This window comes from Squalius cephalus (genome assembly GCF_949319135.1).
Source record: "Squalius cephalus genome assembly, chromosome: 17".
Taxonomy (NCBI): domain Eukaryota; kingdom Metazoa; phylum Chordata; class Actinopteri; order Cypriniformes; family Leuciscidae; genus Squalius; species Squalius cephalus.
In genome coordinates, this window is record NC_137138.1 from 621,211 (window position 1) to 634,377 (window position 13,167).

Genomic DNA, 13,167 nt, shown 5'->3' on the forward strand with positions numbered 1-13,167 from the left:
AGTATTTCGTGTTCAGAGTTTCGGGGAATCTGATTAACTGATGAGTCTTACAAACAGCCGGAGAAGAACTTTATTAAAACACAATCTCAGTGATTCTAGTGTGATGTTGACCACTAATTACTCCTGTATCTGTACTGTATGTTTTCAATGTCAATAAACTCTCTCTCTCTCCTCTTTGACAGTCTTAACCATAGAATGAAAGTATTTTAGAAAGATTTAAAAGTTTAGAATAATATTTTCCGTAGTACACAGAGGTTCAAAACTGAATTATTTTAAAATGAAAATGAATTATTTCCTGGTGGTGTGAGATTGAATAAAGTTAATATCACTGCTGTAGGTGTCTTTTTTTTTTGTTGCCTTTAATTTAGTATTAATTTTTATATGTCGACGAATTAGAAAAGAAAAGCTCGGTTAATGAATATTAATGAGATATGTCACGTGACTATTTAAATGTACATAACCACTCCCTCACCATTGGCAGGTTCCGAGGACGCACGCTACGTCATCAGGAACTAAGTGTCTATGAGCGGAGACTTCTCTTCCCGCCGAGGCTGTGTTAGTTTGAGTAGAGTATTATTGCCCTGTTTTAAAACATTCAAACATGTGTGGTTTTACTCCAGCGTTTGTTTAATCAGAGTTCGACTGAAGCTGAGGCTGAGAATGAAGCTCGCGCTGTGTTTTCTGCTGGTTTCTGTCAGTCCAGTCGCGGCCAAACCTCCGAATATCGTCTTTATTCTGGCGGATGATTTCGGCTGGAATGATGTGGGATATCACGGTTCTGAGATCAGAACTCCTCATCTGGACCGGCTGTCGGGTCAGGGGGTTCGGCTGGAGAATTACTATGTCCAGCCGCTGTGCTCTCCATCCCGAAACCAGCTGATGACCGGCCGATACCAGGTCTCTGATCCATCACTCATTCAGAACTAATCAGTTATGCCATCATATGCTCTGAGAAAGTGTTGTGGTGTTGCTATCAGAGTTCAGAACTCGACTGACAAAGAATTCATTTAAAAAAAGAAGAAGAAAGAATTCATTTCCTGAATTTGAATTTAAGGAAGTAAGTTAGAGTTCAAATGGAGTCAAGTTTATACAACTGTAGTTTTTATTAGTGCATTTCATTTTTCAGTGTAGCATTTAATACATGTATATCATGATGAAACTGTTTAAAGGGTTAGTTCACCCAAAAATGAATATTATCCCATGATTTATTCGATTGCAAGTGTAAATTACTTCTTTCAGTCAAACACAATCAGAGTTGTATTAAAAAATAACCTGCTCTTCCAAGCGTTATAATGGCAGTGAATAGTGCCTGAGATTTTAAAGCCCCCCCCCAAAAATCAATCCATCATAAAAGTAATCCACACGCCTCCAGGGGTTAATAAATATAACTTTATAAACTATAATCACTGGCTGTACGCATGTGACCTCTGACCCCACGCATGACCTCTGACCATACACAATGTAGGAGTAGCATAAGCTCAGGTGAGAGTCGACGCCTCTCGCGGATCAAACTCAAGCTCCTCCCACATTTCTCTTTAAAAATCCTCGTTTTAAACTTGTAATTCGTGACTGGTGTTTTGTTTTGCTCAATCCTCTGCGCTTCTGCGTTCATCAATGCGTCCGGGTCAGAGGTCATGTGTAGGGTGTCAGAGGTCACTATTCCACAGGAACTTGACTCATGTACGGCCATTACTGGAAGTCAGTGATTATAGTTTATAAAGTTATAAATATGGATATTTCTCGGGAATACCGTGGTAAATGTGGCATGTGTGTGTGTGTGTTGTGTCCAGATCCGCACGGGTCTGCAGCACCAGATCATCTGGCCCTGTCAGCCCTACTGTGTTCCTCTGGACGAGAAGCTTCTTCCCGAGCTCCTGCGGGATGCCGGCTACGCCACACACATGGTGGGAAAGTGGCATCTGGGAATGTTCCGGAAGGACTGTCTGCCCACCCGTCGAGGCTTCCAGACCTTCTTCGGTAGGATCCCGGTCACTGAGTGGCTGCGTTTTACATGCAATCTAATAATCCGTTAGTTATGGGATTGGCGACTCAATCGCTCTGAAAAGCCTTCATGTAAACGCCTTAATCGATCCGCTTCAGCTCGATCCCAGTGACATTACAATGATTACGAGAGAACTTGTAAACACTTGATCGGATTGAAAACCGAAACTGAAAGGACTGCATGTGCAATGATGTAGCAATAGCGTAATGACGTAGAAATAGCGTAATGACGGAGCAATAGCTTAATGATGTAGAAATAGCATAATGTTGTAGAAATAGCGTAATGACGTAGAAATAGCGTGATGATGTAGAAATAGCGTAATGTAATAGCGTAATGTTGTAGAAATAGCGTAATGTAATAGCGTAATGATGTAGAAATAGCATAATGTTGTAGAAATAGCGCAATGACGTAGAAATAGCGTGATGATGTAGAAATAGCGTAATGACGGAGCAATAGCGCAATGACGTAGAAATAGCGTAATGACGGAGCAATAGCGTAATGACGTAGAAATAGCGTGATGACGTAGTAATAGCGTAATGATGTAGAAATAGCATAATGTTGTAGAAATAGCGCAATGACGTAGAAATAGCGTGATGATGTAGAAATAGCGTAATGTAATAGCGTAATGTTGTAGAAATAGCGTAATGTAATAGCGTAATGATGTAGAAATAGCATAATGTTGTAGAAATAGCGCAATGACGTAGAAATAGCGTGATGTTGTAGAAATAGCGTAATGACGTAGAAATAGCGCAATGACGGAGCAATAGCGTAATGACGTAGAAATAGCGTGATGACGTAGTAATTGCGCTATTTCTACAACATTATGCTATTTCTACATCATTACGCTATTACTACGTCATCACGCTATTTCTACAACATTACGCTATTACATTACGCTATTTCTACATCATCACGCTATTTCTACGTCATTGCGCTATTTCTACAACATTATGCTATTTCTACATCATTACGCTATGACGTAGAAATAGCGTGATGATGTAGAAATAGCGTAATGTAATAGCGTAATGTTGTAGAAATAGCGTAATGTAATAGCGTAATGATGTAGAAATAGCATAATGTTGTAGAAATAGCGCAATGACGTAGAAATAGCGTGATGTAGAAATAGCGTAATGTAATAGCGTGATGATGTAGAAATAGCGTAATGTAATAGCGTAATGTTGTAGAAATAGCGTAATGTAATAGCGTAATGTTGTAGAAATAGCGTGATGATGTAGAAATAGCGTGATGATGTAGCAATTGCATAATGACGTAGCAATAGCGTAATGATGTAGAAATAGCGTAATGACGTAGAAATAGCGTAATGACGTAGCAATAGCGTAATGACGTAGAAATAGCGTGATGACGTAGTAATAGCGTAATGATGTAGAAATAGCATAATGTTGTAGAAATAGCGCAATGACGTAGAAATAGCGTGATGATGTAGAAATAGCATAATGTAATAGCGTAATGTTGTAGAAATAGCGTAATGTAATAGCGTAATGTTGTAGAAATAGCGTGATGATGTAGCAATAGCGTGATGATGTAGCAATTGCATAATGACGTAGCAATAGCGTAATGATGTAGCAATAGCGTAATGATGTAGAAATAGCGTAATGACGTAGCAATAGCGTGATGATGTAGAAATAGCGTGATGACGTAGCAATAGCGTAATGACGTAGCAATAGCGTAATGATGTAGCAATAGCGTGATGATGTAGAAATGGCGTGATGACGTATGCCACAGTGAACCAGGAACAGATGCTCTGTGTTGCTCGTGTGTGTGTGTGTGTGTGTGTGTGTGTGTGTGCAGGATACCTCACGGGTTCAGAGGATTATTTCACTCATCACAGATGTAGTTTGATCGCTCCTCTGAACGTGACGCGCTGCGCTCTGGACCTGCGGGACGGGGAGGACGTGGCCGTCAACTACACGGGCCAATACTCCACAGAACTCTTCTCTCAGAGAGCCGAGGACATCATCTCACGCCACGGGCCCGAGAAGGTACTCGCGCTCCTTCAGGTCCCATAGACTCAAACATGCAGCTGATATAGGGCTGTGTGAGTGCGATGTCACGATTTCTGATCGTGGACGATTAAAATGTCTCGTATCGAAGAAATATCACCGTATCGTGTTACAGTGCGTTCTGTCCGTTCAGTTCCAGACCTTGTAAGGTTTTGTTTTTAAAATAGGGACATTAGTTTGGCTGTAATGCTCAGTCACAAAATAGTAAAACCAACATGCAAAAAAGAATCGTGATCAAATCGTGAATCGTGATTTTCTTGAAAAAATGTGTTATTTTTGCCCTATCGTCCACCCCTGATCTGATAGAACATGCTCTTTCTGTTCATATCAAGACATAAAATGTTGATTTTATTGTTGCTCTTGCCCTTCCCCAACTATACGGTGCTAATATGATTTGTGGAGGTCTTGAAAAGCCCTAAATTTGATTTTAAAACCACTGGAAATGCATCCGTCTGACCAGAGGCAGGGAAACGCGCATCTCTGCTTTCTGCTAATAATGAGGAAAACGCTTTCTGGTGTTCGGCAGCCGCTGTTCCTCTATGTGGCGCTGCAGGCCGTTCACGCGCCCCTCCAGGTCCCCGAGCGCTACGTCGCCCCCTACAGCTCCATCAAGGACGCGCACCGGCGCGAGTACGCAGGCATGGTGTCGGCGATGGATGAAGCCGTGGGGAACATCAGCCGAGCTCTTCAGGACGCTGGACTGTGGAACGACACCGTTCTCATCTTCTCCACAGGTACTGCTCAGATCTATCATACAGCAGCTTTGCAGGCAGTCATACTCCTATAATAGCAGTGCTGTATTTATAGTGCTGACTAGAGTATGCATCAGTGACTCAAGAACAACTGAGTAATCCAGACAATTGAGCGTTCGCAGAGACCCGCCCCCTTTAGTTACTGTTGCTATGTCCGACAAGCCACGCCTCTCTCATGCTACATCACTGACACAGGACACTGACTGACAGACAGGACAGAACAAGTTACTTTAGATATCAAACAAAGTCTCAACTTTCAAATTGGGTCATTTTCTAAAGAAATCTAAACAATAAATACCTTTTTATGGGTTTTTAATGTGTCGTGACAGATCGCTCAGTTAAAGCTGCTCGTGAACATCATCTCTTCCTTCTAGTTCATTTATAGCTTCAAGTAAACATGAATGAACAATGGAAAGATGTCAGTACACACTGTTTTTCAAGTTCAAATTCTCCAACGTTAATCTACTAACTCTCATGACTGCTTTGTCGGACAAAAATTGCGGATTGCGGATTATGATTGGTCATAGCGCCTGTCAATCAAACTCCCTGCGAAGGGTGAATTACGGGATTTAAATGTTCGGTCGCTTTTGTTCCTTTAAGAGATTTCAGTGTCTGTCACTTTTGTTTCGTTGTTTCTTAAAACAAGAAAAATGATCTGCCAATGGGGGAAGAAAAATGATCTTAATTCAAACAGAAATAAGATTATTTTTCTTGCTCTATTGACAGATAATTTAGCTTTGTTTTTAAATTTTGATTTATTTCCTCGGAAAACAAAGCATAATATCTTATGGCACTTTACTCCTAGTAAATGCTTCTTGATTTAAGAATTTTTAGATATTTGGACTGGAAACAAGACAAAAATACTAAGTAAGAAAAGCATTTTTTGCAGTGCAGTAAATAATTTGAACAGTATTGGAATATGTCTGATCAATAGAGGATCAAATGATGTTTTCCACATCAGGGAACAAATAAGTCAAAATGAAGTGTCGTGATCAGTCCATAAGGTGGTGCTGTTTCCCTTGTGTTGGGCAGATAATGGTGGTCAGACCCTGTCGGGGGGGAATAACTGGCCTCTGCGTGGCAGGAAGTGGACGCTCTGGGAGGGCGGAGTCAGGGGCGTGGGCTTCGTGACCGGGCCAATGATAGAGCAGCCAGGAAGTGTCAGTCGAGGGCTCATCCACGTCTCTGATTGGCTGCCCACGATCGTGGGTCTGGCCGGGGCATCGACCAACGGCACCAAACCTCTGGACGGCTTCAATGTGTGGGACACTATCAGGTGAATGTGAACATCATCATCAATGTTTCCACACGTTGGTGCTGTTTTGATGGCTGTGAATCATTTGAACAGTATTGAAATATGTCTGATAGAGGATCAAATGATCAGGGAACAAATGAGTCAAAACAAATGGTTTGTATGAACACCTGCCAGTGATGAACTGAGACAAAACATTGCAAATAACTGTAATTCAAAGGAAATACCAGATTATTTATTCTGATTTCATTGTTTTAAGCACAAACTCACTTCATTTTGGTAGTTTTTTCATAAAACAAGACTTAATTTCTTGAGTCATTCTGCTTCTCCAGTAAATGCATCTTGATGTAAGATTGTTTAGATGTTTTATTTAAGTAAAGTCGTGATGATCAGTTGAGCTCTGGGTTTAATCGAAATGTGTGTGTTTGAGATTTCAATGTCGTTCACTTTTGTTTCGTTTAGAGATTTCAATGTCTGTCGCTTTTGTTACGTTGAGATTTCGATGTCGGTCATTTTTGTTTCGTTAAGAGATTTTGTCTCGTTTAGAGATTTAAATGTCGTTCACTTTTGTTTTTTATTATTATTATTAAAATATTTTTATTGGGTTTTGAATTGTAAACGCTTATAAAACAATTAACAAGTCCCCATACAGCAACCCCAACATACACAATAATAAATGACAATAACCAAAAAAATTAAATAGAAATAAAATAGAAATACAAAATAGATAAACTGACACGGTACAGAGTTACAGAGCCTGTGAATCAATTATGTCCCAGTGTTTCCAGCAGGAAATTGTAAGTTAAAATAATCCAGAAATGGCTGCCAGACCGTATAAAATCTCTGGGTTGAACCCCTGATCGCAAAATAATGTTTTTTATTTAGAGATTTAAATGTCAGTCAGTTTTGTTTCGTTAAGAGATTTAAATTTCAGGTTTAATAGAAGCGTGTGTGTGTGTTTCAGTCGTGGTCAAGCTTCTCCTCGGGTTGAGCTTCTGCACAACATCGACCCGCTGTTCGTGGACGACTCGCCATGTGAGTGAGAGACCGGTTTACACTGAGACCAGAACCAGGTTTCACTCCCGATCACACATGAGCTGTGTGTCTCTTTCAGGTCCTGGTGATGATGTGTCGGGGGAGTTCCTGCAGGACTCTTTACACTCGTCAGCATCTCGGCCCGTCGCACTCGGGTCGCGCTCAGAGTTTAATATCTCGGTTCACGCCGCCATTCGCTACAAGAACTGGAAGCTTCTGACGGGTTATCCAGGTAAAGTCATCATGAAAGGAGAAGTTGTGCTTTTAAATCTTCTGGAAGAACGAACAAATGTGGGCGGGGTGTGTGTGTAACCGCAGTCACTCCGGCCGACTGTGATGTTACACGCATAACCTCTATTTTCCATAAAAGAATAATATTGTCCATTTTGATTCCATGTGATGTCTCTGGTGTCTGTGGGTTTCCTTCAGGTTGTCCTCTGTGGCTCCCTTTCATAGGTCTCTCAACACTGCGAATATCGCTATGGGAACACCATTGGTGTGGACGAATGTTTGAAGCCCTTATACCATCCATATATACAATAGCGCTTAACGTATGCGTCATATTAGTGTGCTGCGCGCTATTTCCTCCGATTTTATTCCTTCAGGAGGCAGATTTTCTGTTGCCCGTGGGAAAGTGTGTTTATCGTGTTCTTTGCTGTAATTCAGAGCAGTTTTATCACACAGTTTTACCACACAGTTTTAAGAAATGCATCGACCCGTGTGATAGGTTCACCGCAGGAGATACTCATGACAGGGGCGTGCAATGTCTGGGTCTTAAACATGCCCAGGCGGCGTTTAACTGACTGTTGTCACTGTGATAGCCTGCGTTTGTAAGTTTTGCCACAGGAGATGGATGCTTGGGGTGACGATTATGAGCCCGAGCGCATGGAGAGCGAGCAGACGGAATATTCACCCTTTCTTTAAAGGGATAGTTCACCCAAAAATGAAAATTAGCCCATGATTTACACTCCCTCATCCCATCCTAGGTGTATATGACATTCTTGTTTCAGACGAATACAATTGAGTTATATTAAAAAATGTCCTGGCTCTTCCAAGCTTTATAATGGAGTGAATGGGCATCATATCCATCATAATAGTGCATCTATCCATCATAAAAGTGAATCATATCCATCATAAAAGTGTCCCAAACGGCTCCGAGGGGTTGATAAAGGCCTTCTGAAGCAAAGTGATGCATTCTTGTAAGAAAAATGTCCATATTTAAAACTTTATCGACTAAAATAACTACCTTCCGGCAGACGGACGTACTCAAGTCGACTTACGCCAAAAGAGTAACCATGGCCCATGTTGCCATCCAAACCGTGTAGAGTTACTTCTACTTCCGCTTTGTTTGGGAAATCCTACATGGCCGCTGGGTAGGCAGCAGCCTCTCTTCATTCGATGGCTGTACTTCAGGCCTATCAAGCAGAGATGATAAAGAGTTAGATGAGGGAGAAGGCCTGACTCAAGAGGCTGTTAAAGAACTCAGGCGGGCCACTGACTTGGCACTTAGAGCTACCAAGCTACCAAGCACGGTATATTTGGCGAGTCTGTCACCGCTGTGGTGGAGAAATTTCGAGCAGCGACCACAACCACCTACAGTTCGTTCGCGCTCGTCTTCCCTGCAGCGCCCCCTTGAGGCACAGCGAAGTTAACCATCACCTATGGAGCCCCCTCACAGAGACTGGGCCCCCAGGATGCATCCACCGTTTTGTTCACGACACAGAAGGGATAGACCTGGGTTTGACGGCCAAGACCTCTTGAAACCATGCCCCCAGAAGTATTTCCTGATTCCTTTGCTCGTGCTCGGAGGCCTATCCCTCCATCGGAGAGTTTGGACGAACCGTGCAAGCGTATTCGCCTCTCTCATTGTGGCCTCCGTGCTCCGACCTTAACCGTTCTGCCGCAAATTGCGTCTCGGGCGGAGCTCCCTCGACAAGCAGCACCCCAGACACAACACACTCCACACACTCATGCCTTCGGAGTTCCGGGAAAAGCCCTAGGGTCACGGGCACGTGGCCCGTTTATGACGGCGTTCAAAACCCCCACAACTTCTACCGTAGTCACTCCACTCGTACTTCCTGTTTCTGCAGACGCCAAGGGCTCTCTGCAATCAGCGAATGTATTGACACCTGCAGTTCAGCAGGTTCCAGAGGAAGAACGGCTAATGCCCCTAGCAAAGTACTGGGCCTTGTGGTAGCGCCTGCCCGAAGTCTCACAATGGGTGTTACGCACCATTCGACACAGTTACACCATTCAATTCAGGAAATGCCCACCTCCTTTCGGCAGGATCCTTCTCACGATGGTGCGTCCTGGGGAGATTTCGTCTCTGAATCAGGAGATTGTGTCACTCCTAGAGAAAGGGGCTATAGATCCAATACTGGACTTACGTCGCCTAAACCTTGTGCTCAGAGTGAGCAGATTCAAAATGCTGATGTTGAAGTCCATTTTGTCTCATGTCCAAACCGGAGAATGGTTTGTGATTAACGATTTGAAGGATGCGTACTTCCACATCCAGGTCGTCAAGAGGCGCAGGAAGTTCCTCAGGTTCGCTTTCGAGGGCAAAGCGTATCAATACCGTGTTCTTCTGTTTGGACTAGCTCTGGCTCATCGGAAATTAACAAAGTGTATGGACGCAGCTCTGGCCCTGCTGCGGCCCCAGGGCGTCCAAATCTTAAACTACCTGGACGATTGGCTGATATTAGCTCAATCTCAGGACTTGGCAATAGTACATCGAGACTTGGTACTCAGCCATTTGAGGAGCTTGGGTTTACGCATAAACCTTCAGAAGAGTGTGTTGCTGCCACGTCAACACATAACTTTCCTGGGCATAGAACTAGACTCTCACACGATGCGGGCACGGTTGTCTCCACACACCCCCATTGCCACCCGTTTCGCAGAGTAATGATCACACGCAGAGGCTTTTATGTTCTGCGTCTGTGGTCGAGACTTTTACTCCTTTACAGAGGAGTCCAGCTGGGGGCGTCCAGATCACGACAGACGCATCCCTCACAGGCTGGGGGGCAGTTTATCAGGGTCGCCCAATTTCTGGAGTCTGGGAAGAGGAGTATCGCGGCTGGCACATAAATCGTTTGGAATTGCTAGCAGTGTTTCTGGCACTCAAACGGTTCTCACCCTGTCTGAAGGGGTGTCACATGTTGGCCAGGACGGACAACATGACTGTAGTTTTGTACCTGAAATCACCAAGTAGGTCTACGCTCTCATCCCCTGTACAGGTTGGCAAAGCGTGTCCTCCTTTGGGCACAGACCAGATTCTATCGGTCAAGGGGCGGTTCACATTCCAGGCCATCTTAGCCTGGGAGCAGACTTGCTTTCAAGGCAGGGCTTGGAACCGGGGGAATAGAGGTTGCACCCTCAAGTGGTGAGCCTCATATATCAGCAGTTTGGCCGAGCGGAGGTAGATTTGTTTGCAAAACTGTATGCTAATTGTCAATCTACTAACAACTGGCCGGGGACTACAGCTGGAAATTAGCCGTAGAGGCTAAAGCTGCTCTTTTTATCAAAAGGGACTGTCCACGTCATTATAAACTAATAAACTAAACTAAACTAATCGTATTTGATGATAGTGGTCCTGACAGAACTAAGGTAGTGTCAACCCCTTTTTGTTCTCAGCTGGTGGTTTTGAAGGCTTTTTCCCCTCCTGATTCGGAGACGGGGTGATGCACTGCCTCTCGGCCTCTGCCCGGTCAGGGCACTGAAGGTCTATGACGACTACTTAGCCCAGTGGCGTAAATCGGAGCAATTGTTTGTGTGTTTTGGTGGTAAAAACAGAGGGGCTGTCGTCACCAAACAGAGAATGTCTCATTGGGTGATTGAGGTTATCTCGTGGCTTATGAGGTGCGTGGTTTGGCTTCGCCTGTAGGTGTGTTTGCCCATTCCACTAGAGGAATGGCTTCTTCTCAAGCTCTTTTTAGGGGCTTTTCTTTGGAGGATATTTGTGTTGCGGCAGGATGGTCTTCTCCGAACACTTTTATCAAGTTCTGTGGTCTGGACGTGAGAATGGCTCCGGGCTCCCAGGTCTTATCTGCTTGAGCGGACACTTTCCACGGTCTTCCAGCTATTCTCAGGTATGTGAAGGCATTATGGTATAAATCGTTCCCGTAGCAATATTCGCAGTGTTGAGAAGCCTATGAAAGGGAGTGTAACCTTTGTTCCCTGAGTAGGGAACGAGACACTGCAATGCCAGCCTTCCCTTACTTGTGTTTCCTTTGTCATGGAATCTGAGGAAATAGCGCACAGCACACTAATATGAAGCATACGTGACGTATTCTTAGGGTGGTGCTAAGCGATATTGGCCAGTCAAATTGGCGTGATGGTATAAGGGCTTCAGACATTCGTCCACACCAAAGGAACAAAGGTTACATATGTAACCGAGACGTTTTGTGGGTTTCCTTTAGGTTGTCCTCTGTGGTTTCCTTCAGGTTGTCCTCTGTGGTTTCCTTCACGTTGTCCTCTGTGGTGGTTTCCTTCACGTTGTCCTCTGTGGTTTCCTTCAGGTTGTCCTCTGTGGTTTCCTTCACGTTGTCCTCTGTGGTGGTTTCCTTCAGGTTGTCCTCTGTGGTTCCCGCCCCCTGCTGGTCGTGCGCTGGAGGCATCGGATCCGCTGAAGCCGGTGATGCTGTTTAACATCGAGGAGGATCCCGAGGAGCGAGTGGAGGTTTCCCATAAGCGCCCGGAGCTCGTGGCCTTCCTGCTCCGACGCTTGCAGGAGTACCAGAACCAGGCCCGACCCGTCGACTTCCCCCCCGATGACCCCCTCTGTGACCCCGGGGCCGGCGGAGCCTGGGGACCCTGGCAGTGAAGAGGAGAAGGAGTGTGTGTGTGTGTGTGTGTGTGTGTGTGTGAGAGTGAGGGAGTGAGTGTTTGCATTTTTTGTGCGCGTGTGAGTGTGTGTGAGTGTTGTGTGAGTGTTTGTGTGTGTGTGTGTGTGTGTGACTGTGAGTGTATGTGAATGAGAATGAGTGAGTGAGTGAATGTGAGTGAGTGTGTGCGTGTGTGTGAATGTGTGTATGTGTGTGATTACAGCTCTCACCTTTAAATCATCTTAGTCTTTTAAAATTGAATCATTTTTCACCACAATCACAATCACGAATGCATATGCAATTGCAGTGTGTGTGTGTGTGTTTGGGCTCATGTGAGTTTAAGTATCCGTCTGTGATGGTATGTTCATTTATTCTAAGCGAAAACCATATGACTCTTCTGAAGTCTGATTCTGTCTGGTTCTCCTCTGAAGCTCGTGTTTCCCATCATGCATCAGTTCTTGTGTGTGTTTTAACTGTTCAGCACTGGATGAGAAACACTGAGCAATGAGGCTCATTCTCACACACACATTATATGTAATAATTTTAACCGTATGAAAATCATATGAAAAATCTATTTTTTATTATGGAACATTGATTGAACCATTGGACGAAATAATAAAAAATCTAAAAACAAAAACGTTTGCATGGTTGTTTTTTTTTTTTTAATTGAGTGTCATATTTGATGCATCAGGCTTTTATGGCTCATATAGTCTGATATAGTGAAAATATGGAGGAAAAACAGTTTTATTCAGAATTTTTTTTGCTGCAGATGCTGATATTTATATGGACAACAAGTAAGGCTGTAATGTAAATCAATGAGATCTTTATAGCAGTATAGCAGGTACGTACATAAAATGCGTATAAATATTATTTGTCACTCTATATCTGCCAGTAATGTCTTAGTAAGATGATATTTCATCATTTTTATATTTACGCTGTCTTTATCAGTCTGAAGCAGGATCAGATCTTGTGCTTCACTGTAGAGATGGAGAACAGATTGTAAAGCCATTAGTGAGGAGAGTTTTCCAGAGACGGGGACAGAAACAGCTGCTCACTTCCTGTAATCAGACCCGCCCCCTCCTCTGCGCTTCCTGTAATCAGACCCGCCCCCTCCTCTGCGCTTCCTGTAATCGGACCCGCCCCCTCCTCTGCGCTTCCTGTAATCGGACCCGCTCCCTCCTCTGCGCTTCCTGTAATCGGACCCGCCCCCTCCTCTGCGCTTCCTGTAATCGGACCCGCTCCCTCCTCTGCGCTTCCTGTAATAGGACCCGCTCCCTCCTCTGCG

At 44.0% G+C, this 13,167-nt stretch overlaps 2 protein-coding genes across 2 annotated transcripts in view; both read left to right on the forward strand.

Moving 5' to 3' along the window:
• dmgdh (dimethylglycine dehydrogenase) overlaps positions 1 to 335 on the forward strand; it is a 24,983-nt gene extending 24,648 nt beyond the window's left edge. Inside the window, exon 16 of the mRNA XM_079847226.1 lies at positions 1 to 335. This exon is cut by the window's left edge and continues 439 nt beyond it. The gene's annotated coding sequence lies outside the window, so the exon portion shown is untranslated.
• A 145-nt stretch (positions 336 to 480) lies between these two features.
• On the forward strand, positions 481 to 12,499 carry arsb (arylsulfatase B). The gene is made up of 8 exons (XM_079847533.1): positions 481 to 897; positions 1,791 to 1,977; positions 3,812 to 4,002; positions 4,550 to 4,757; positions 5,808 to 6,051; positions 6,992 to 7,062; positions 7,142 to 7,294; positions 11,628 to 12,499. The coding sequence occupies exons 1-8, from the start codon at positions 523 to 525 to the stop codon at positions 11,879 to 11,881; spliced, it is 1,683 nt and encodes a 560-aa protein (XP_079703659.1). The 5' UTR covers positions 481 to 522; the 3' UTR covers positions 11,882 to 12,499.
• Positions 12,500 to 13,167: the final 668 nt, after the last annotated feature.

Coding starts and splice junctions, on each gene's coding strand:
- arsb (XM_079847533.1), top strand. CDS start 523: ATGAGCGGAGACTTCTCTTCCCGCCGAGGCTGTGTTAGTTTGAGTAGA. Junction 7,063..7,141: donor GTTCGTGGACGACTCGCCAT/GTGAGTGAGAGA, acceptor TGTCTCTTTCAG/GTCCTGGTGATGATGTGTCG. Junction 7,295..11,627: donor GCTTCTGACGGGTTATCCAG/GTAAAGTCATCA, acceptor GGTTTCCTTCAG/GTTGTCCTCTGTGGTTCCCG.